Source organism: Vipera berus (genome assembly GCF_964194415.1).
Source record: "Vipera berus genome assembly, chromosome: 4".
In the NCBI taxonomy this organism is placed as follows: domain Eukaryota; kingdom Metazoa; phylum Chordata; class Lepidosauria; order Squamata; family Viperidae; genus Vipera; species Vipera berus.
The window spans coordinates 36,155,781-36,181,390 of record NC_138206.1 but is presented as its reverse complement, the minus strand read 5'-3'; the positions used below and the strand labels follow the sequence as shown (position 1 = coordinate 36,181,390).

The 25,610-nt window shown below is 38.0% G+C and overlaps 1 protein-coding gene across 4 annotated transcripts in view; it reads left to right on the top strand.

Annotated features, from left to right (window-relative positions):
* IFT57 (intraflagellar transport 57) overlaps positions 1–25,610 on the top strand; it is a 55,669-nt gene that overhangs the window by 1,615 nt on the left and 28,444 nt on the right. For all 4 annotated transcript variants that reach the window (XR_014026437.1, XR_014026438.1, XR_014026439.1 and 1 more), the window contains exons 2-6: positions 3,111–3,273; positions 9,693–9,811; positions 22,034–22,124; positions 23,682–23,750; positions 24,513–24,632. Coding sequence is in view for 1 of the 4 variants with exons in the window: in XM_081327649.1 (XP_081183775.1) it covers positions 3,111–3,273; positions 9,693–9,811; positions 22,034–22,124; positions 23,682–23,750; positions 24,513–24,632 (562 nt within the window). In the remaining 3 variants the exon portion in view is untranslated. The remainder of the gene's footprint in view (positions 1–3,110; positions 3,274–9,692; positions 9,812–22,033; positions 22,125–23,681; positions 23,751–24,512; positions 24,633–25,610) is intronic.

The window sequence follows — 25,610 nt, the reverse complement described above, 5'->3', positions numbered from 1 at the left end:
ATAATTTTATATTGGCAATATACCTAAATTTCTTTTTTCTGATTTCTCTAAATGTACTCTAAGTCATGGGATTCTTGAGCAACTATTTATTATTTACTTAGGGTTATAGAGCATTTGGGTAAAAAGCTATATATAACTCTTAAAAATGGACTATAGAGATATTTTCACATTATAAAAACTGAGTCTGCCAGACTATGGCTATGATTGCATTCTTCTAAAACATGTGACAGGCTGTGTAGCTGTAAGTTTAGGATTTTATCATGAATATTAAAATAGGTGCCATTTTTCAAGACATTCTCTTAAATTCTGGTATACATTAAATCCATCTTTAAAATGCAACAAATACTTTTAATTTTCTTTCAGTTATAATATTTTCCCATCTATAGGGAAAAACAATGATATACATATTAACTTGGTTTGCTTATGCAGTTTTTCTTCTGGGATAACATGGCAATAGTTTAAATGTTGCCAGTAAAAATTTCTTCCAATCACTGTCTACATTTTTGTCAGGCAAGTAAAAATTATTTATGGTGTATATTGTTTATATACTGTCAATATGGACTGCAGTTCTATTTTTGTGACTTGGGCGTCATATAATATTCATGTAACAGTCTCAGAATGTAGAAATGAGCCCATTTATTTTGTCAGGATTACTTGAGTAGACACATGTTTGTGTCTTGACTTGCATTTTGGTCTATAGTCCAATCCCTTTTACAACATAGGAATTTAAATTAAAACATTTCCAAGAGATGACTGTCCAGACTCTTTGCATCCAGTGAAACAAAGCTTGTCATTTTCCTGAGTAATTGGTTCTACTGTTGAAGTGTTAGGATGTTTTTCCTAACATTCAACTAGAAATATCCCTCAGTCAGAATTTGTATGTATTTGCCATACTGATTTCTTTCAACAATATAGAAAGCTGGTGAAACAGTGTTTTTAAATGTCTAGTTATAATTGTTTATTTTTAACAAACTGTATAATTTTAAATAATTGTTGTATTCTTAAGTCACAAAGATATATATCCAATTTTGTTACAACTTTAATGCAATCAGAATATATGAAGATAGATTAATAGGTACATAAAAATGGAAAAATCAAATTCAACATGATAAAACATGATACAGAATAACATTATAAAAAACATTAAAAAATGTTCCAAATCCTTTTTCTTAGGTATTAGATTAATATACTTAATGTGAAATTGCAGAATAGTGTAATGTCAAGGTACTAAAAAAGCAAAATAACTCCAATTTGGAGCTTTCTAATATTTCCTATGTAATCGATTGTATGAATTTCTTTGTTAAAAATATAACGTAGATAATAGATATTTTGGAATTGTTCTCAGAGAAGCTTCTTCTGAAGAAATCCAAATCAATCCGAGAACTCAGAGTAGAAAATTAAGTTTAAAAACAAATCTAAACTATTATGTTCAGATCCAATTATCCCCTGGTATTAAGCCTCTAATATTAAATCAATCAGCAAACCAATAGGCCCCAAATAGACAGATGAAGTAGATATTATCTTTGGATAACTGTTAACCTGCTATTTGGATATCACAAAAGATCTTGTTAAAAACTGCCTTAAATGAGTATTTGCTGATCATGAAGATATATGGAATTGAAAGTAAGTTATAAATTACAGTTAGATTTGTTCATTATTGTAATATATGTTATACGTTTAAGTTATCTTATGTTACATATTATAAGTTATGTATAGTATAATGTCTTCAATATTACTAAATAAGTATATTAAAATAGTTATTTTTTCTCTGGTCTTAATAAAAATTCTTATTTGTATGAATAATGAGCCATTTATTTGTATTTGTGTAGTACACTGGATGCTTCCATAGAAGATCAGATAACAATGTATTTAATAATCTGCTAAATAGCTTTATACATTTTGAACAAAGCTCCTGCCATTAATTATTGTAGAGTATGAGAGCACAAAAATATGGTAAAAGATGAAAACTGCTTTTAAAAGCTTTGATTTACATTATTTTTCTGTAATGTATACATATAGTTGTGACATAAAATTCTGAAAGCACTGCAAGGAAAATGGAAAGGTATTAAGAAAATTATCTCTCAGTGAAATATAGTATGTTAGAAAAAAGATTGTGGGCATAGATGATGTACAAATCAGGGTGGATAATCATGATTTTTTTAAAAAAATAAAATCAGATTTAAATCAGATTTTTTATCAAATTTATTTTAATAAAATGCTTTTGGAGTAAAAATCTATCTAAAGATAATTTTTTATTTAAGATACATTAATAATTTAGTTTATTCAGTATGAAATGGAGCTTGGTTATGTAGCAGGAGGCTGTATATTCTGCATATTTACATTTTTGGTAAACTCATTCAATGAATCCAAGCTCTGCAAGCTGAGATAACATGCAGTGCATTGATGCTTTCACACAATTTCACAGTAACCATGAGATAAATCATAAAACAAAGTTCAGAAATATTCCTTTATCCCATTGTTTTGCAAGTCTATGTACACTACAAACTCTATGATTGTTTGAAGTGAGTGCATGTGTACCAGGCTGTAAGTATTTTAGTTAAAGAATTTGAGTAGTTCTCCAACTATGTATGATTAACCTATCAACCTAAAATCGGTTCTGATATCACTGTTCTACTAACCCGACAGCTTATTATTCTAAATAGGAAACCTTCATTTTGTTTGCAAGTAATAATATTAAGGAATCTAACTACCAGCAAGAATGAGTCCTTACATTTAAAGAGCACCTGTCATTTCAGATCCATCATGGCAGCGACTGTTAGCAGACATCCACTCACTTGCTGCCCGCCACGTCCCTCATCTTGTGTCACTGCCGCATCACCAGCCATCCCATTAAAGTGAATGGGACTGTTGGTGAGTCAACAGTGGGTCAGAGGAGGAGCTGCTGCGGGACAGAGATGACAGTTGCTCTTTAAAAATTATGATTTAAATCAAGTTGATTTAAATCAAGCCTTTTTACTAGTGATTTAAATCATGATTTAAATTGACTTTTTAAATCAAATCCACCCTGGTACAAATAGAGAAATTGTCTTTTTAGAACATTTTTTTCAATACAGGCATACTAATTTCTGCTCCTTTTTCTTTTAAAACAGGCATTATTTTGCATTACCTATTAACCCGGGTGAACAGTTCTACATGTTTTGTACACTTGCTGCTTGGCTGATTAACAAGGCAGGGCATCCTTTTGAACAACCACAGGAATATGATGACCCAAATGCAATAATATCTAACATACTAGCAGAGCTGCGGTCCTTTGTAAGTAAACTAGTTTACCACCTCTGAATTGTTTTGATGATTCCTAATAACTTTGTAGACTGCAAAAGAAGCTTTTTCTTACATTTTAGAAAAAATATATTGACTTAAGAAAAAATGGATGACTATATAGAGTAGTGGTGAAGTATAAGAAGCATTATAGCTGAGCAGCTAACTGACCTTGAAAGCTAAAAAGATTGGACCTGATTAGTACTGGAATAGGAGCCTACTAAGAAATGAGCAGTAGGGTGAACTGGAAAATAAATAAATACATTAAAAATCACAGGAAAAGGCAGTGACCTGTAAAACTATATGGACGTTGATGAAATCATCTGGATAGAAGCTTGACTGGATGATTGAGAAAGCCAGAGAATATTAAAAAGTCAGTATGTGTTCCATTGATTATAGAAAGACCTTTGATTATATCAATCATGTCAAGCAGTGGAATGTTCTTAGAAAAATTCTAAGCATATAATTCTATTCTGAAATCGCAGAGCCACTGATTGTCCTGAAATATGTGAAATCTAGACACAGATCAGAAAGCCAGAGGCCAGTCGGAACATGGTGAAACAGAATGAGGCCAGTTGGCAAAGCAGTGAGAGTGTAAATTCTCCCCTTATTTATTCTATCTGCATACTGAGAGAAGTTGGCTTGGAAGAAGATTAGCATGGTTTTGGATTGGAGGAAGAAGGTCAGTAACCTGCACTATGCTGATAACACTGAAAGCTGAAAATACAAATCTACAGGGTTTGGTAATGAAAATCAAGAAGCACAATGAAGATAATGGGCTAATATTATAGGTAAATAATATCAAATTTATGACAATAAATAGAGCAATGAACAGTACAAATGACAATGAAGAGATTGAAATAGTGCATAGCTTCTGCCTTTTCGCATGGACTGTGAACAAGTAAAAGAACCATCGGTCCAGAAATACATTGCAGACTAGTATTTGGTAGAATGCTAATAAAGGACTTGAAAAAATTTATTCACCTACCATGATCTATCTATAGCTACAAAAGTCAGAATAGTGCAGGCAATGACTTTCCTTGTGATGAAAACAAGCTTTTGTTTGAAAAAGCAGTATATAAATTATATTGATGCTTTTGATTTTTTTAAAAAAACATTTGAGTGTCAAAACTTTAATAATAAAAGAACATCTTTGCTGTTGGAGAAGACTCATGAGGATATACACATAGCCAAGAAAACAAACAAATGGGTCATCAAATCAATCAGCCCAGAATTTTCTGTCAAGGCACAAATGACCAGATTCAAATTACCCTACTTGGATGCAGGAGGCTGCATGTTCATATTGAGTTTTTTTAATTGAAGCACACAGCATCAGTATCAAATAATGAACTGTGATAAGCTAACTTATTATAGAATGTAAACTAAAGGTGAAACTGCAAGTGTTTTAACTCACAAAAAATATTTCAGCTCTCTGAACTAACTGCAGGAGGATGAAAGAATGATTGAGAACATAAGAAGGTTGACTCCTATTATTATTTAAATACTTAAAATGTTCCTCACAAGATATGGCTATCAGTGATTAGGAATAAAATTGGAGTAGCAGAACATTATAAACATGGAGGAAGCCAAGCCATGATTACAGATTTTTTTTCTTTCAATGAGACTCACCTAACTCTTATTTAGACAGTGGTTTCATTACCCCAGTTGAAGGTATAGTGATCTCGTGACTAGTCATTAGGGTTTCACCGTATGTTTACAATAGAGCCAGTTGAAATTGTAGTAAACTTAGCCAGTTATCCTACTTTGAACACATTAAGATCTAGCTCTCTGGATAAGTCTACAATGCCAGAAAGGTGGAAGGAAGGGGGATGACCAGGTGTGTGGACTTAATTATAGTGGTGATAGGTGCAGTAGTGAAAAGATTAGCTACAGATTGTATTGGAGAAAATCTATGTTGTCAGTAATGGTTGCACCAATTCGATGCCATATAATCAAACTTGACTCAAATTAGACTTTAAGAAAATTATAGAAATAATTGGTTTTGCATATATTTTATTTATGATAAAAGATAAGTTACTAATTATACATAATCAGTGCAAAAGGTAAATACTATCAAACTATATTAAAACTTTAATGTAATTAAAAGAAATATAAATAATATAATACTTGTACCCTCCAAAACAGCAATCACTATAGAATATGATTTAGCAACTGTTCTAAAGATGACTATTATTTAGTTCTGTTAGTGATTGGAGAATATGCTACTCATTCAAGGTGTTTGATTAAGAAAGGTGTTATTAAAGATCTACCAAGCCATATACAATGGGCAGCATTTATGTATGAATAATTACCTTAGTTTCTCCCTCTAGGCATGTACATAAATCCTCTTGCACTGCAATATTAAAGCAGGGGCTTTTTAGTGAGGTGAATGCAGAATTTTAATTAGATAATTAACTGGAGCGAAAAATGTTCCAGACAAAGCCACCACCATATGAAATCAAACCATAGATGATAGTGCGGATCTTTTCTAATCATCAGTAACAATTACACATTACCCCAACTCATTATTGCTTTCTTAAAACCCACAATACCAGGTTGAGAGTCTATAATATCTTCGATTTTATAATGCCATTTTTCTAGGTCAATAAAAAGTTATCCAAAAAAACCTGAAGACCCAAATGACCCATTGCTGAAAATAAATTTTAGCCAGAATTTTATATGACACCCTTGAAACAAGCCTCTAAAGCAGGTACCGTATTTTCCTCATAAATAAACCGACCAGCCCAACTGAGGCTGAGGCTCCAGCTTACCGGCGTCCTACGGCAGCAACCCTTTTTTTTCTGGAAGGGAGCGGGAGTTAAGCATGTGCCGAGCCGCTGGCGCTCCACGAGCACAAGAGCTCAAGGGAGTGCAGGAAGCCAGGCGGAGGCTGACCTGACATGTTCGTGCAGAGCTAAGCTTCACCTAACCCTGGGAGTTTGACTTCAGGGTGTGGTGCCGCGGCAAACCTACAGCAACACCCACCCGGGAAGGTGCAGCTCGGGAATTGCGACAGGCAGACCGCAGCGGAAAGCTGGCGCTGGGGCTTCAGCAGCCCGGGGTCGCCCCTCCACCCTGAAGTAGAAGGCGGCCTTGGGGATGGTGTGTGTGTGAATCTTAAACTTGCGGCGCAGGGCTGAGCCCGTTTCTTTCCCCCCCCACTCCTCCGCCGCCCTGTTCATTAACTAACCTATGGAAAGAACCGCCTTCTTTCAGACCTGGTGCCTTCCCGAAGTGTTGGGCCACAATGCTCATCGCTCCTGGTTGAAACAGCCAGCGCATGTGACTGAAGTAGAAGGGGGTGCCAAGGCGAGAGGAGACGAGGTTTAGGTGAGGCAGAGCAAAGCTGATCTCGAGGCCAAAAGCTCTTGATAAACCTTCACCTAATTGAGAAGCAGCCCTGACTTCCTACTTACCCGTATTTTCCGGCGTGTAAGACTTTAACCCATGAAAATCATCTCAAAAGTTGGGGGTCGTCTTATACGCCGGAAAATACAGTATACCATGTTCCAGATATAATAATGAACTGGAAATTTTGAAGAATTTGGGGCATGACTTTTAGAAATATAGATGATGCTATTTTTCAAGGTCTTAAAATTCATTTATACAACCAAGTGGTTAATCACCTATGCCTTAGAAATGTAGAGCAGAAAGCATAGCTACCACTTCTGTTGCTAGCAAAATAGCATTAGCAATCAATAGCAGTTCTTATTTGACGTGTTCAAGCAATCCACAATTGTAAACTAACTTACAACGTTTAAATAATTGGCTCTGTGCAAGTATTACTGATTATCTGTAACTTGCATATCTCGTACTACTTTTGTTTCAGCATAACTGATGCTTTCCTATTAGCAATACAAAGCAAGAGCTGAAATGTTCTAGCTTACATATGTTGTAGAAGCATTAAAAGAAGTTTATTTGGCATAATTTGTCCAATTAAGTTATTTTCGTACTTTGTAGTATAGAACTTATGTAAATATTGAAAACTGGGAGCCCATACCACCTAGCCCTTGTTTGAATTGAGGCAGAAAAGCAGAAAAGCTACAATAGGTAGCCTGAATTCAAGTATTTTCCTGCCATCTGGTAATTAAAAGTTCAGGTAGTCTTAACAATCACACTTGGAACCAACAGTACTATTGCTAAGTGACACAGTTGTTAAATGAAATATCTTATGACTGATAGATTTACAACCCACTGCAATTGTTTAGCAAAACACCTACAGTTCTTAAGTGAGACCTCATGTGTCTCTGACCTGCAGTTTTACTGTTGACTTATCTATTATTGGAATGCAGTTGTGAAACATGCAAATGGCAGTCATGTGTTGCAGGAAGCTGTAATGTTTGTAAATGTCCACTGCTTGCTCAAATTTTGATCATGTCATTGCAGGGATGCTGTGATAAGTGCAAGGACTGGTTGTAAAGTTACTTTTTCAGTTCTGTCAAAACTTCAAACGGTTGCTAAGTAGGGCAGTTGTTAAGTGAGGATTACCTATAGTCCTTGAAAGTGAATAGAAAAGCTGTGGGCAAAAATTCATAGCCTCATATATCAGGACAGAGTCAGATGTCTTTAGTAAAACAGTAAAAAAAGAAAGAGGACCATGAAGGCAATTAAAACACCATTTAGCAAGATGCTGCAAAAACATGCATTAATCAAATGTTTTATGCATTCTACTCCAGACTGAGTTTACTCAACCGGTAGATGGTCCTGTACTAGCCAGAAACCAGTTTCTAATATATACGACTAGTGTATAATTTACTGATCTTCGTTAGACACTAATTGGGCGAAATTTATCAAATCATCTGTCTCATCTCTTATAAATTGGCCCTGTAATTGATTGATGCATCCCTTGGGAATTTGTAATGGGTGGTCAATATGAGTAAATAAAGATGCTAATATTGGAACCTGCATAATATTTCAGCTGAACCCAAGTGTAATCTAGTTTCTGTACTATTTTCCAGTTGCCAAGTAAGATCAGATATCTCAGAGGAGAGAACCAAATGCAGTTTCGAGATCAGATTTAATTCTGAGTTATTTAATTTTAATCTCATAATATACTTGAAATTTAAACAGACACAAATTTGTATTTAAATGACTTGCATCTACATTTCTTCTGAATCAGCTGTAATACAGAATTTTAACTACGGCATGAGCTTGCAAGTATACAAGTTTTCAGTAGCTTTTGTTTCTTTGCCTGTTTGGATTCATCAGTTGCTTTCTGCTTGCATAGTAAAACAGTCTGCCTTTGTCTATGCACTCTTCCTTTGCAGAGTGAAAACAATTTTAATGCACTTTGCAAACACAGTTAAAATCATGCCTAATTTTGATTTGAAAGCGAAAGCTTGATTCTTCAATTCTGACACCATATCAAATCATGGCTAAATTTTCCTAAGCATGTTGTGATGTAATGTATGAAGTAAGACTATGTTCTGGTTTGGTTGTGTTCCATTACAACAGGGTTGTCAAACTGCCGGCCCGTGGGCCAGATGTGTCATGTGAAAGCCACGCCTACCCCATTGCCACCAATGGCAAAACTGTCGCGAGGTGTTGAGCGACGTCATGTGATGTCCCGAGTTTGACATGTCTGCATTACAATGAAAAATCTCTAGGAAGCTGACCCAAATATTTTGAAATACTTTGGCTATTTCTTTTATTTTAGAATAGTGTATCCAGTTAGAAAACAAAATTAAAATAGTATGGATAATGACTATAATCATGAGTTTGCTTTGTACAATTTACTTGATTAGTGTACATATTGGGTTGGATTCTTATGATTTGCTATTTGCAGCTGAATGTATAAATTGAAAACTGCTGTATTTGAATTCATGCAAATTGCATATTTATTAAATTCTCAACAACTTTGGGTGACTCACAACAATCAAAACAAATAAATTGCAACAAACCTAATGAAAAGTAAGAATAAAAGATAAAAGATGGCAAAAACTATACACCAGATGGAAATGAAACGAGGTATAATTTCTTGTCTGCTTCCTCTTGTGCTAGTTGTATGAAATAATAAAGCTGGAACAATAGCAGTTCAGATCCAAATATCACTTCTCTTTAAGCAACAATAGACTAGGGTCCATCCAGATCTTGGGAGGAACTTTATTCCAGAGGGGAGGCACTGCTAAAGGGACTTCTGGCACTTCTGGGGCCCTGATAGATAACATTGTTTAATTGAAGGAACTGGTTTAAAGATTTAATTAATTCAACCCTGCAAGATCAAATCAGTGAGACAGTTTTTATAGTAGATGCGTTTCCTCAAGTAACCAGCCCTATGTGCCATATTGATAATATTTGGGGATTCACATGAACACATACTTTCTTGTGACAAAAAAGGACTTTAGAGAAGCTAGACAATATTACTTGATTGAATGCTACTTTGTCTCTATAAATGATGTTTACTTCTTCTTCAGGGAAGAACTGTAGATTTTCCTCCCTCAAAGTTAAAGACCGGTTATGGAGAACAAGCTTGCTACGTTCTTGATTGTTTGGCAGAAGAAGCCTTGAAATACACACCCTTTAGCTGGAAAAGGTATTGTATCTTACCCTGACTGAAATGGGTCTAGATAATCAGTTACATCCCAGGTCCTCTGAAGCTACCATGCAACCACTTTCTTTACAACCTTCCTAAAAAGGAAACTGGACAAAAACTGTCCAGAACAGTTGAGCTGAATGATGGTCCCTTGAAGAGAGGGTGCACCATTACTTCCCTAAGAGCCAGTGGACCTCTCCCTCCCTCAAGAAAAAAATTACATGTCCTCTCCCAGGCAGCCTTGAGTAGCCAGGAGGGGCACTCATCTAACTTAGGAGTGGCCAAATTAGTAGCTGTAGGAGCACATATACAGTAGACATTTTTGTAACTGCCCATATTAACACATTTTATATGGTATATAGAAAGATATACTATAAGCATCTCTAACACAGAGTAAAATAATTCCTGCACCTCCCCCAAATCTATATAAAAACATAGAAAACAAGAGAGAGCTTAAAGCCCTACATTGTTAAGCTTTGAAAATTGTTTTCACAGTCAAAATATCAGTAACAAGGCTAGATACATCTCTAGCAATAAGATGATCCAAATCATGGATCCCTGAAAAGACCTTCTCTAGATTACCTAACAACTGTCATTTTAAAGAAGTCATTTCTTATAACAACCAGGAGCCATGTTGTAATGCAGTGGATTGAGCGGTAGAAACCATTATTAGCAGGTGCTGAGAATGGAGGTTAGTAAAGTTAGATGTTAGGGCTGTTTTGTTTTAAATCTTACTAGATAGCAGGGGTAGCCAAAATTGTGGAAACCTTTTGGGAAAAGTATTTTTGAGGTTTGATGGCTAATAACACCACTGTTTTTGGAGTAGTACCATAAAATTATATATCAATGGAAAGATAATTTAATCAAGAATGAAATGCAACATAGTTTGTTCAATTATCTGTACTATATTCTATGAAAAGCTATAGCCAAATAACCAGAAAAAGGAAGCACAACTTGCTTAGGTTGATATCAGGTAGCTTTCCTTCATCTGATTTTAGCCAATGAGCATGAGTGTTTAGAGAGCCAATCAGGTGTCATCTTGTTTTGGCAATGGGCCAATCAGATCAGTAGGATTCAGTTATTGATGTCATGTATTGAAGCTGAGGAGAGGACATTTGTCAGTGTGTTATGTGATCGCTATCAAGTTGGTAGGTTCCCCCCCCCATTTCATTTAGTGAGTTTGTAAAACGTAATAAAATTAGAGTAATGGTGCAGAGTTGACTGGTGGCCCAGAAAGCGATGTAAAATAGTATTATTAAGTGAACAAGGCTATAGTTATAAAGAAATTAGAAGAAAATTGATGGAAACTTAACCAAAGATGGCATTTCTACTGTATACTTTTCTCAAAAGGTTTCCACAATTTTGGCCACTACTATATACATACAGTGAGGGGGGAAAGTATTTGATCCCCAGCTGATTTTGTACATTTGTCCACTGACAAAGAAATGATCAGTCTGTAATTTTAATGGTAATTTATTTTAACAGTGAGAAACAAAATAACAACAAAAAAAATTCCAGAAAAAGGCATTTCAAAAAAGTTATAAATTGATTTGCATTTTAAAGAGTGAAATAAGTATTTGACCTCTTCGCAAAACATGACTTAGTACTTGGTGGCAAAACCCTTGTTGGAATCACAGAGGTCACATTTCTTGTATTTGGCCACCAGGTTTGCACTCATCTCAGGAGGGATTTTGGCCCACTCCTCTTTGCAGATCCTCTCCAACTCATTAAAGGTTTTGAGGATGACGTTAGGCAGCTCGAACCTTTAGCTCTCTCCACAGATTTTCTATGGGATTAAGGTCTGGAGACTGGCTAGGCTACTACAAGACCTTAATGTGCTTCTTCTTGAGCCACTCTTGTTGCTTTGGTTGTGTGTTTTGGGTCATTGTCATACTGGAATACCCATCCACGACCCATTTTCAATGTCCTGGCTAAGGGAAGGAGGTTCTTGCCCAAGATTTGATGGTACATGGCCCCGTCCATTGTCCCTTTGATGTGATGATGTTGTCCTGTCCCCTTAGCAGAAAAACACCCCCTAAGCAAAATGTTTCCACCTCCATATTTGATGGGGTCACAGGCAGCATTCCTCTTCCTCCTAACACGGAAAATTGAGTTGATGCCAAAGAGCTTGATTTTGGTCTCAGCTGACCACAAAACTTTCACCCAGTTCTCTGAATCACTCAGATGTTCATTGGGAAACTTCAGACAGGCCTGTACATGTGCTTTCTTGAGCAGGGGATCCTTGTGGGTGCTGCAGGATTTCATCCCTTCACAGTATAGTGTGTTACCAATTGTTTTCTTGGTGACTATGGTCCCTTTTGCCTTGAGATCATTGACAAGATCCTCCCATATAGTTCTGGGCTGATTCTTCACCATTCTCATGATCATTGAAACTCCACAAGGGGTGATCTTGCATGGACCCCCAGACCGAGGGAGACTGACAGTTATTTTGGGTTTCTTCCATTTGCGAATAATTGCACCAACTGTTGTCACCTTCTCACCAAGCTGCTTGGCGATAGTCTTGTAGCCCATTCCAGCCTTGTGTAGGTCTACAATCTTGTCCCTGACATTCTTGGACAGCTCTTTGATCTTGGCCATGGTGAAAAGTTTGGAATCTGATTGATTACCATAAGTGTATTACCATTACCATAGGTGTATATTACAGGCCACCCAACCAATCAGAAGAAATAGATGAACTCTTTGCCAACCAGCTAACAAATGTATGTAGGAATCATACCATAGTAGTATTGGGAAACTTCAACTATCCAGATATCAACTGGGAGACAAACTCTGCAGCGAGCGGGAGATCAAACAGATTCCTAACCAACCTAGCCGACAACTTTTTCATCCAAAAGGTGGAGGAGGGAACTAGACGTAAAGCCATACTGGACTTAATTCTAACTAATAGAGAAGAAGTGATAGAAAGAGTTGAAGTTGCCGGAACCTTGGTTGAAAGTGACCACGTCATACTGGAATTTAATATAACGTAAACACTAGCAACAGAAAACAGTCCAACCAGTGTCTTGAACTTCAAAAGAACTGACTTTAACAAACTCAGAGAGAACCTAAGAAAGATCCCATGGATGAAATTCCTAAAGGGGAAAATGATGCAAGAAGCGTGGGAAACTCTGAAAAATGTGATCATAAAAGCCCAGACCAGCACAATACCACTGAAAAAAACAAGAAATTCAAGAAGAAACCAGCATGGCCACACAAAGACATCTCTGACAAACTGAAAGACAAAAAGGACAAATACAAAAATGGAAAGAAGGGCACATAACTAAGGCCAGCCAGAACATGCAAAAATGAAGTCAGGAAAGCAAAGGCTAAGAACGAACAAAGACTTGCAACAGAAATAATGAATAATAAAAACGTTTCTTCCAATATATTAACAACAAGAAAAAAGTCAAACTGTAGATCCACTAGAGAGAGAAGATGGCAAGGAAATAACAGGCAACAGGGAGAAAGCAGAGCTGCTTAACTCATACTTTGCATCAGTCTTCACACAAAAAGAAACTACAGCCCAACATACCAAAAAAAAATTGTAAAAGACAAATTAGAAACAAAAAATAAAACAAGCAAGAAAATGGTAAGAGAACACCTATCTGACTTTGACAAATATAAATCACCGGGGCCTGACAGATTACATTTCAGAGTTCTGAAGGAGCTGGTAGATGTTATCTCAGAACCATTTCACCACATTTTCAAAAATCCTGGAGCACCGGGGAAGTACCTGAGGATTGGAAAAGGGCTGATGTGGTTCCCATCTTCAAGAAAGGAAATATGTGGGTCAATACTGGAAGAAGGAGGAACTGCCGACTATAGAAGAATGGACTTTAAAAGTTTCTAACCTGGCGGAAATGGCAAAGATATCGGCTTATTTGAAAGACCATTCGCAACAACGTTATATTACAGAGTGGAAAAAGTGGATTGATTACATCCAGAACAAATATGGGACCAAAAAGTTTCACTTAGCATTTGCATAAGTGTCGACGTGATAATAGTATTGCTTGTCATTTTATATGAGCTAGAGTGCGATAGACTTAATAGCTTATTGTTGTTAGCATATGGTTGTTTATGTTTGCTTTTATTTTTATACCTTGTATTTAGCTCTGGGAAGTCGGGGAGGGGGGTGGGGGGAGGGGAGGGGGGAGGATTGGGAAGGGTTGGGGGGGTGGGGGGGATTGTTAAAGATAAAATGTATTGAAAAACTTTTCAATAAAAAAAAGAAAGGAAATAAAAAAAATGGACCCAGGAAACTGCAGACCAATCAGTTTAATATCAATACCTGGGAAGAACCTAAAAAAGATAATAAAAAAACAGATCTGCGAACAACTAGAACCAAACAGAGTTGTAACTAGTAGCCAGCATGGGTTTGTAAAAAACAGATCATGCCAAACCAATCTTATTTCATTCTTCGACAAAGTGACTAAACTAATAGACCAGCGAAATACTGTAGACATAGTATACTTAGACTTCAGTAAGGCATTTGATAAAGTAGACCACAACCTATTCCTTGGTAAGCTAGAAAAAGGTGGAATAGACAACATCACCACCAGACGGATCTGTAGCTGGCTGGCAAACCATATTCAATGATTAGTCCTCAATGGCACTACATCCACATGGAGAGAAGTAAGCAGTGGGGTACCACAAAGTTCCGTCTTTGGCCCAGTAGTCTTCAATATCTTCATCAATGACTTAGATGAGGAAATTAAAGGGGAACTCGTTAAATTTGCAGATGACATCAAACTGTCAGGAGTAGCCAACACCCCAGAAGACAAACTCAAGATCCAAAAAGATCTTGACAAACTTGAACAATGGGCACTATCCAACAGAATGAGTTTCAGTGTGGAGAAAAGCAATGTTTTACATTTAGGTAGGAAAAATGAAAGGTACAAGTACAGATTGGGCAAGACCCGGCTTAAAACAGTAACACTGAGAGGGACCTTGGAGTCCTAGTGGATGATCACTTAACTATGAACCAGCACTGTGCGGCGGCAGCAAAAAAAGCTAATACAATCCTGGGTTGTATAAACAGGCATAGATTCAAGATCACATAAGGTATTATTACCGCTTTATAAAACCCTAGTAAATCCACACCTGGAATACTGTAGCCAATTTTGGTCACCATATCAGAAAAAAAATGTTGAGAGTTTGGAAAAAATTGAGAGAAGAGAAACTTAGATAATTAAAGGCCTAGAGACGAAAACATACGAAGAACAACTGCAGGACTTGGGTTTGGCTACTCTAAAGAAAAGAAGAAATAGAGGAGACATGATAGCAGTATTCCAGTATTTGAGGGGCTGCCACAAACAAGAGGGGGTCACGTTATTCACCAAAGCACCAGAGGATAGGACAAGAAACAATGGTTGGAAACTGATCAAAGAGAGAAGCAACCTGGAATTAAGGAGAAACTTCCTGACACTGAGGACAATTAACCAGTGGAACAGCTTACCCCCAGAAATCGTGGGCGCTCCATCACTGGAGATTTTTAAAAAGAGGCTAAACAGTCACTTCTCTGAGGTGATATAGGTTCTCCTGCTTGAGCAGGGGGTTGGACGACCTCCAAAGTCCCTTCCAGCTCTATTCTATTCTAATCTTTGAGCCATCTAATTTACAAAAAGAAATGGTGCAAAGATAGAAAAGAAGGGAACAGATATTAGATGATTGATTGGTTCTGTGGACAGGTGTCTTTTATACAGGCAACAAGCTGAGATTAGGAGCATTCCCTTTAAGAGAATGCTCTTTTTTTAATTGAAAAGTTTTAAAATACATTTTTGAAACATATACCCCATCTACCCCACCCCTCTCCCCATCCCTCCCATCACAACACACACACACCCCGACTTCCCAGAGCCAAATACAGGGTATTACACCATACAATCTTACTCTAAAATATTCTAATTACTATAATTACTCTTTAAACCCTATCACACTTTAACTCTCCTTAGCCATAGAAAAGAAAAATAATATAGCCTCTAATTACAATAACTAATAACTATTCAAATGCTAAATGATACTTTGTAGTCCCATATTTGTTCTGAATAAAATCAATCCATCTTCTCCATTCCACTATATATTCTCTTGCGAGTGATCTTTTACATATGCCGAGATTTTAGCCATTTCTGCCAAGTTTGAAACTTTCAAAGTCCAATCTTCAATTGTTGGCAGGTCTTCCTTCTTCCAATATTGTGCTACCAAAAGTCTTGCAGCTGTTATTAAATTCAACATCAATTTAGTTTCTATAACAGTACAATCAGTGATAATACCCAACAAAAACAATTGTGGTAAAAAAACTTATCTTTTTCTTTAAAATCTTCTGGATGTTCCACCAAATTTTAATCCAAAAAGCTTTAACTTTTTTACAAGTCCACCATACATGATAATACGTTGCATCATCACAACCACATCTCCAACATTTTGGCTGACAATTTGGATGCATACATGCTATTTTTTTGGGATCCAAATGCCATCTATAAAACATTTTATAAAAATTCTCCCTTAGATTTTGTGCCTGTGTGAATTTAACATTCCTAACCTATATTTTCTCCCAAGTATCCATTATTATTGGTTCTTGAAAGTTCTGGGCCCATTTTATCATACAATCCTTAACCAGTTCTGCTTCTGAATCAATTTCTATAAAAAGTAAAATCCTTTTCATCCACGTTTCTTTCTCCAAATATCTCTCAATTCCAAATCATCTTTCAAATCAAAAAAAGATCTAGGCAATCTAGCATGATTAGGAGTATTTTTAAAAACTCCTTTCTTATCCTTCTGCGTGTCCATCACACCATTCCAATCCCCCATTAAAATACAAGATTTGTAATCCCATTGAATTATTTTGTTATGTAGCAATTTATAAAATTCTTGTTGTTGATTAGGAGCATATATTCCAATTAAAAGTATTTTCTTCCCTTCAATCAAAAGTTCAATAAAAATATATCTTCCTTGTATATCTGCTTCTATTAATTTGGCTATCAAACCCTTCTTCACATATATTACTACCCCATTTTTCTTCTCTGGAGCAGATGCAATAAATTGTGTACCTAGTCTCAAATTAATCAAATATTTCTGATCAGATACCCAAATATGCGTCTCTTGCAAACATACAACGTCATTTTTAAAATGTTTCAAATACTGAAATATTTTCTTCCTCTTTTGTGGTGAATTCAAGCCATTAACATTCCAAGTCAGGAATTTTGTCGCCATCCTTTACTACTTGAAGCCTCCGGAGCGCCGCCTGAAGATCTTCAGAAATCTGCCTCTTCGGCCTCGCTCCTCCCACTGCTTCACTTGATTCTTGAGTTGTAATCATCAAACATTGATCCTGTTGCCATTGTTGTTGTTGTGCCTTACGTCTAGATGCAGCCCGTGTTATTCTTTGAGTCGAAGTTTCTTCTACTAAAGCCAAGGGTTGCACAATTTCTGAAAATTGCTGTTTTTCTTGTAACTGTTGTTCTCCTTCATCCTTTCCTTCTTTATCTTCTGTAGAGGGCGGTGAACCTGCTTTCAATACATTAGTATAAAAAATCTCGTGCCTTCAAAACTGTATTAAGACGATATCTTATTCCAGCAAAATTCACCACAATCCCCATTGGTATCTCCCATCTGAACTGAAGCTGTTGTTTTTTCAATTCTTCTGCCAAAAAAGCAAATTCTTTCCTTTTTCTCAAAACTTTTGGGGGAATCTCTTTCAGAATCAACACCTCTTGACCAGCAATTGTAAATCTCTTATTATAAAAAATTTGGATAATCTCATTTCTTATCCTCCTCTTCGTAAAGTACACTACCACATCTCTTGGCAATTTCCTCTGCCTGGCAATCCAAGAGTTAACTCTGAAGACTTTATCTATCTCCCCAAAAAATTCTTCAGGTTTAAACCCCAAAATAGGTGCCAGAGCATCCACCAGCATCTCTTGCAAATTCTCCTGAGAGTTCTCCTTCAATCCTCTGATCCTCAGGGCAAACTCCATATCTCTGTACTGTATCATCAGAACCTCTTCATCCGTTTTATCCATTTTAAATTCAGCTTCACCCATTTTAGCCTCCAACATCAAATTATTTTGTTTCACTTCTTCCACCCGTTCATTCAGAGTCTCAATACATCCTGCCAGCCCCTGAAGTGCTAAGAGTATGTCCTCCCGCATTTCCGTGTTCTTATCCTCTATAAGCTCAGCCACCTGTTCAGTTATTTTTTCAGACTGAGTGGCTAAGACCACTTTTAAAGCATCTTGCAAGTCCTTTAACGTTACAGGTGGAGAAGCTGCGGGGGATGATGTCAAAGACTGCAGTCCAGATTGCTGAACAGGCGATGTCCCTGCACTTTTAGTAACAGGGATTCTAGGAGGCTTAGAAGCCATTTTATAGCCACTTATCACACTTTCACTTTTCTTCTCCTTTAACAACTAAAACCAAATCTTGTAAGTTCAGGCAGAACAAATTTAAAGTCCAGTTCCTCCTCAATCTCCCAGCAAACACTTTCACGATAAAAAAAGTGAGAGAGGGGAAAGAAAAAAGAAAAACCCCTTCACCTCTTATAAAAAAGGAAGAAAGGTTCTTCCCCCCTCTCTTCCCTCTTCACTCAGATGCCATTTTCCCTTTCTTTTCCAAATAATAAGCAAGACGAAAGAAGAATTGTTTTTCGAGGGTTAAAGCCTTGTACTTGCTGTTTATACGCTCCTGTCTCCGCTCTGCTGCAACAATGTTTCTAGATGTCAATCAAATCTGGCAGGAGTGGATTCAGCGTCTTGTTCTGCTAACAGCAGAAGAGTCCTCCGCTCCGGAGATTCCCAGGCTTTGGGGGAGCCCTCACCCTTCAAGCCCCAGAATAAACGTTCTGGGGCTCTAAGGGGGCTCTACCCCTACCTGGGAACTCCCCCTCCCCTCTTCACCTGAGGAGTGGGGTTTTCACACCGCAGAGCAGCTGATTGTCGGCTGCTCCACGGTTTAAATAGAAACGAAGGGCCGGCAGTCGATTCCGACCGTCTGCAACACTGGAGAGCCACCCGGAAGTCAAGAGAATGCTCTTAATCTCAGCTCATTACCTGTATAAAAGTCACCCGGGTGCCAGAAATCTTCCTGATTGATAGGGAATCAAATACTTATTTCACTCATTAAAATGAAAATCAATTTATAACTTTTTTGAAATGCTTTTTTCTGGATTTTTTGTGTTCTTATTCTGTCTCTTGCTGTTAAAATAAACCTACCATTAAAATTATAGATTGATCATTTCTTTGTCAGTGGGCAAACACAAAATCAGCAGGGGATCAAATACTTTTTTCTTTCACTGTATGATGGAGTGTTATTTACAGTACTGTATATGTAACCCTCAGACAAGCGCTGGCTCTTGGGCTTTGAAACAATAATTAATTTCTACAATTAATATGTTGGTAATATATTTCTTGTTCCTCTCTTCTTGTTGTAATTTGATCCTGTAACTCCTAAGGAAGTGGACAGGATTATGAGAAGGTTGAGCTCCTCCACATGCTTACTGGACCCGTGCCCTTCCTGGCTGGCCTATGCAGCTCGAGAGGCGACACGAGGCTGGTTCCTAGCGGTCATCTCTGCTTCTCTGAGTGAGGGTCACTTCCCCACCGCCTTGAAGGAGGCGGTGGTGAGACCTCTCCTCAAGAAGCCCACCTTGGACCCATCCTCTTTGAATAACTTTCGTCCAGTCTCCAATCTTCGCTTCCTTGCGAAGGTTGTTGAGAGCGTGGTGGCGCACCAACTTCCTCAGATCCTGGATGAAGCGGTTTATCTAGACCCGTACCAGTCGGGTTTCAGGCCGGGCTACAGCACGGAGACGGCATTGGTCGCTCTGATGAATGATCTCTGGAGAGCCCGGGACAGGGGCCATTCCTCTGTCCTAGTCTTATTAGACCTCTCGGCGGCTTTCGATACCATCGACCATGGTATCTTGCTGCGACGCCTCAGGGGACTGGGAGTGGGAGGCACGGTTCTGCGTTGGTTCTCCTCCTTTCTCCAGGGTCGCTCGCAGTCGGTGCTGACAGGGGGACAGAGGTCGACCCCGAGGCCTCTCGCTTGCGGAGTCCCTCAGGGGTCGGTCCTCTCGCCTCTCCTGTTCAACATCTACATGAAACCGCTGGGTGAGATCATTCGCAGTTTTGGAGTAGGGTACCATCAGTATGCTGATGACACCCAGCTTTTTATCTCAACTCCTAACAATATCAGTGATGCCCTAGACGTGATGTCCCGCTGCCTGAAAGCGGTCCGGGAATGGATGGGGAGAAACAGGCTTCAACTGAACCCGGACAAGACTGAATGGCTGTACGTATCGGCAAGCCAGGAGATTCAGAACGTCCCACTGCTTAACATTGGGGACAAGTTACTTCCCCCTGTTGATAGGGCCCGCAACCTGGGTGTCCTCCTAGACTCGCAGCTCTCCCTGGAAGACCACATTGGAGCTGTGACCAAGGGGGCCTTCTCCCGGGTTCGACTAGTTCGCCAACTACGGCCTTATCTGGACCTGGATTCCTTACGTACAGTCACCCATGCCCTTGTGACATCTCGCCTAGACTATTGTAACGCTCTCTACATGGGGCTGCCCTTGAGATCCACTCGGAAGCTTCAACTGGTGCAAAGTGCGGCGGCACGGACACTCTTGGGAGCCTCCCGATACTCCCATATCACACCTCTCCTCCGTGCGCTGCACTGGCTTCCGGTTGCCTTCCGTGTGAAGTTCAAGGTGCTAACAATGACATTCAAAGCCCTACATGGCATGGGTCCGGACTACCTACGGGAGCACCTTCTGCCGATGTCAGCACCCCACCGTCCTGTGCGCTCCCACAGAGAGGGCCTCCTCAGGGTGCCACCGCTCAAGGAATGTCGGCTGGTGGCCCCCAGGGGGAGGGCATTCTCAGTGGGTGCGCCAGCCCTCTGGAACACCTTACCAACCGAAATCCGGATGGCCCCTGACCTCCGTACCTTCCGTCGCGACTTAAAAACTTTCCTGTTCCAGCAGGCTGGCCTGGCATGATAACGTTAATTGGGGTCCCAGTTTGTGTTCATTAGTGTTTCTTATTATTTTATTGTTCGGTCTGTATACCTTCCTTCCTCTGTACACCGCCCCGAGTCCCTCGGGAGAAGGGCGGTTTATAAAAACTAATAAATAAATAAATAAATAAATAAATATTCTTCTTTTGTCTACATTAAACAAATATAATTCTTAATATTTTCAATATATACCAAGTTGAATGTAAACATTTTTTATTATTTATGCATATAATAACATCAACATGTAACATGCTTTTAATCAACTTGTTTGCATTGTATTTATAAAAGTCATCTTATTAAATCATTATATGTCCTGTTTTCAAGATTCTTATTGAAGCTTAGTTTCCCCTCAGTATTCAGAACACTCCTATCACTCATAATTTTCTCAAAATTCATTACCTGTAAATATCCAAACTTTTCATTTAAATAGACCCTCTCAATGTTGTAACATTTCATATATTCTAAAAATACTATACTACTTATATATCTTATTCCTTTTACTATAGGGCCCCTTTACAATTTTTATCTATTCTTTTGGACATATTCAAACAATATTTAATCCTATAATACACCATCTAATAATCTTTCTCTAGAGTTATTTTTTTTCTTTTATATATATATATAATTTCATCAATGCTTTTTCATGTATAGAGTTTTAACAATTTTCTTAGCTTTCAAATTTATCCAAACTGTAATATTTTATATTTTTATTCCTCATAAGGGTTTAATTCACCGCTTCCGCCTATAGAAGGGTGAGGTAATCCCCCATTTTCTCACTTTGGGAGGCTTTTTGCTTCTTGGGGAACTTTTCCAGGAAATCAGATATAAAATAGAAAAGAGAAGATCAAATTCCTCACCCAGTTTCAAGCACGCTGTTCATGTTGGTGCTGGTTAGTGCCTTTGGACTTCAGCTGCAAATAGCTTGGGCTGGTCAACAAAATGTGACCAGCCTTTCTCCTGTCGGGTTAAAAGGCTTTCCCCGAATCGAGCTAAGTGACTGCCATCGTTTCAGAATCATTGGGGCACCCTTCTTCACCGCCTCTGAATTGCATCCAGTCATTATTTAACTAATTATGGAAAAATGATGCAGAAAGTTCTCCATATCACATAAATATAAAGCTATATTTTTAAAAGTGCTATATCGTAAAATTCAAACAAATATCAATCATAAGTCTCAGAGAATTGCATTTATTGCATATATCTTTAAAGGCCTACATATCCTACTGAGGAGCTAGAAGAAGAAGCAATAACAGAAGATGATGCTGAATTAACCCTTAATAAAATAGAAGAAATAATTGCGGTAAGTTTATATAACATGTATTGACTTACTGCCCACTGTTATGAAGGAAAGAAAAGTATGTGTTCAATAGTTCAGTTTTATACTGCTATGAGCACTCAGAAAAAAAACAATATTTAGTGCAACAAAACTTAGTTTTGAAACTGGATAGACAATTGATATTTAAATATAATGCAGGAAGCAAAATGGAAATTTTACCTATTCCATATCCCAAAAGAGTGGAATGATCAACCATTTTTTATATTGTTGCACACACACATACACACACCGTGTTTCCCTGAAAATAAGTCCCAGTCTTTTTTTTTGCCTCCAAAAGAGGCACCAGGTCTTATTTTCGGGCTGTGTCTTTTTCACAGTCTCACCTTGCGGCGGTGGCAGCAGCAACAGCCCCGCCAAGCCGGCCCACTTCTGCGGCCAAAGGAAATGCCGCTGCAGCTGAGAATGGAGCTCTGCCTGCATTTCGCCATCAGGGGCCTTCCAGAAAGGCCTCTGCTGCCGAGAACTGAGCTGCGGATTGCAGAAGCCTTTCAGGAAGGCCTCTGATGGCAACATGCAGGCTGGCGCTCCATTCTTAGCTACAGAGGCATTTCCTTCAGCTGCAGAAGAAGTGGGCCATGGTGTGTATATGTGCGTGTGTGTGTGTGTGTACACACACACACACACACACACACACACATATACATACAGGCGCACACAAACTATCAGACATGTATGTATGATGTTAAGGAGTAGTATGACTATTAAGAGACTTTATTTTTCACTCCCTTGTGGATTGTTTTCAATTTTAAATTTTTTAAAATACTTTTATAAGCTTTTGTATCTGGGAATTCAGTTTAGCACTAGGTTGAACTACAAGTGAGAAAATGACACGTATGGATATATATTTGAACTAAAATAAGTTAAATGTGTTTGAGGTAACAGAAAACAAATTAGGTTTGTATTTATAGGCAGCATAGAGATGTAATAGTCAAGTTCTAAAACAGAAGAATGGATTAGTGCTTTGTGAATTATTTTTTCTTGTTGGTTAATGCATTTTAAAACCTATGAATAGAAGTTAGCCAAGAATAATTTTTTAATTGGGTGTTGGGTTTTTTAACTTGTAAGTGAGCATTGAGAAATTCACTTCTTGGCCCACTATCCTAGCAAAAATATATAGGCTCCACTCTTCTCGTCCTCCTTCAAATTTAGCAGTTCAATGCAGTTGGCTTATATCTAAAATAAGGAGCTTTTGAATAGCAACCTCTACAATCCTTTTTTCACTGTCAGTGTGGGCTAGGGCTGATGTGAATTGAAGTAAAAAATACCAGGAAGTCATCCTTGTTTTACATGAACTGGCAGCAATGGGATATTTTAATGAAACAAAGAGCGCAAACTGTTTTGGGAATGATTACTAAAGTAGTGCTTTCGACAAAAAGTCCTGTGAGTAGCATATTGTATAGTTTTGGATCGTAATAGCATTTCAAACTTTTTTCATCTAAAATAACTTGTGATGGTGTTCAGAGAATAATATTTAAATCATAATGTTGATTGTCCTGCTAAAATATTTTCTGTGTTTTTAAGGAAGAAGAGACAGACAATGAGGAAAATTATATTGATCTGAATGTTTTAAAGGCACAAACTTACAAATCAGTAAGTGTTTTCTTCAGTTAGTACTAATATGCTAGATATTAAAGTATTGATTTGCAAACAGAATGCATTGCTGCTTGCGTGAAGAGTCCCCTTTCAGTAATTATGTACAATTTCCTATGATTATCTGGGAAGTGTTCACCATTCATAAAATTTGGACAGTTGTACAGGTAATCAAAAGAGCTATGACAAAGAAGAATGAAGGGAAATGCACAATTATATGTATGGCATTCTCTTCATTAATGGATGAATACCAGTATATAATTGGAATTCTCTCTCTTTTGACTCCCTCTGATACAATTTTTACAAAGCAAACAAAAAGAATACTTGCTATAAGAATAACATGCCTTGGCCATATCAAACAGTCAGTTGATATCCATTTAGAACAGCGGTCCCCAACCTTTATGGCATGGCGGCCGGCTGGGGGAGGGAAATGGGAACTGGGCTGCAAGAGCTTGTGTGCGCCACCAACTGCTTGCGTGAAGTGGAGCTGCGTGCAAGTGTGTGCACTGGTCTGCCGCTTACACAAGTGGAGCTGTGTGCGTAAGCTGTCTGCGTGTGTTTTCCCATGCTGCTTATTTGTGTTGCACTTTAAAAGCAGTTGTAAAGTGTTAACTGCTTCTACTGATACAACTGGCAAATCACCCTTTGGCCTTTATGTTGGCGAAACAGATTTGAAATTTCATATAGGTTGGGTGTTTTCTGTATCACTGCATTTTATAATGTGATAATTCATTAGTGTGTTTAATACCAATATCTTGATAGGACATGCTTGAGCCTAAACAGGAAGAGATTTTAGAATCTAAAATAGATGCAGCTGAGTGGAATCTTGAAGTGGAACGTGTTCTTCCTCAGTTGAAAGTTACAATCAGAACAGATAATAAGGTAAGGAGGATCTTGTTTAGTGTGTTCCTTCTAAGTTAGCACGTCATCTTTCAGAAACAGTCTACCTATGTGCATGCATACTCTGTTTAGGCATTATGAAAGTAAGTCAGCAACTTCACTGCTAAAAGAAGGCCTCACAAGAAAATTTCCACAAGTGCTTGTATATTAATGAAGCGCTATATGTGTGAAAATCAGGGAGAATTGCAAAAATGCTCATGTAAGAAAAAGGAAGAACTTTACACCTTCTTCCATCAGTTATTTTCATAATATCTGTGAAATATACAGGCTTTCAGAATTTGTCTTTTCCATTTGTCTTTTCCTCTGCTAAATAAGATAATTAAAAATAAAAAAACTTTATACTTGACTAATATCAGACAACTAGTAGTATAGGTAAGAATCTACAAATAAAGAATTTATTATTCCTGAATAAACATGCTGCGGTTGCTGAACACAAAGATTTTACTGAAAGCTGTGCAGATGTGTGAATAGATTTTTTTAGAGGCATTAAGATAACATTTAGGTACCCTAACTTTCATTACCAACTGAAGACATATAAATTTTATGAGTGTCAAATATGATTAGAATGATGGCTACATTACATGGCATGGGTCCGGAATACCTCGGGGACCACCTGCTGCCGGCGTCGACTCCCCTCCGCCCTGTGCGTTCCCACAGAGAGGGCCTCCTCAGGGTGCCCCCAGTCAGAGAATGTCGGCTGGTGGCCCCCAGGGGGAGGGCCTTCTCTGTGGGCGCCCTGGCTCTGTGGAATCAATTGCCGGTTGAGCTCCGGATGGCACCGGATCTCCGCTCCTTCCGGCGCGTGTTAAAGACCCATTTGTTTGAACAGGCTGGCCTGGCCTGATGGGGAGTTACTTAGGGTTTTAATATTTGTATATATTTTTATTGTTTTTACTTTGGGCAATAATTTAATTCTTTTTTAACTTTTGTACTTTTGTAGTTTTATGATATGCCCTGTTC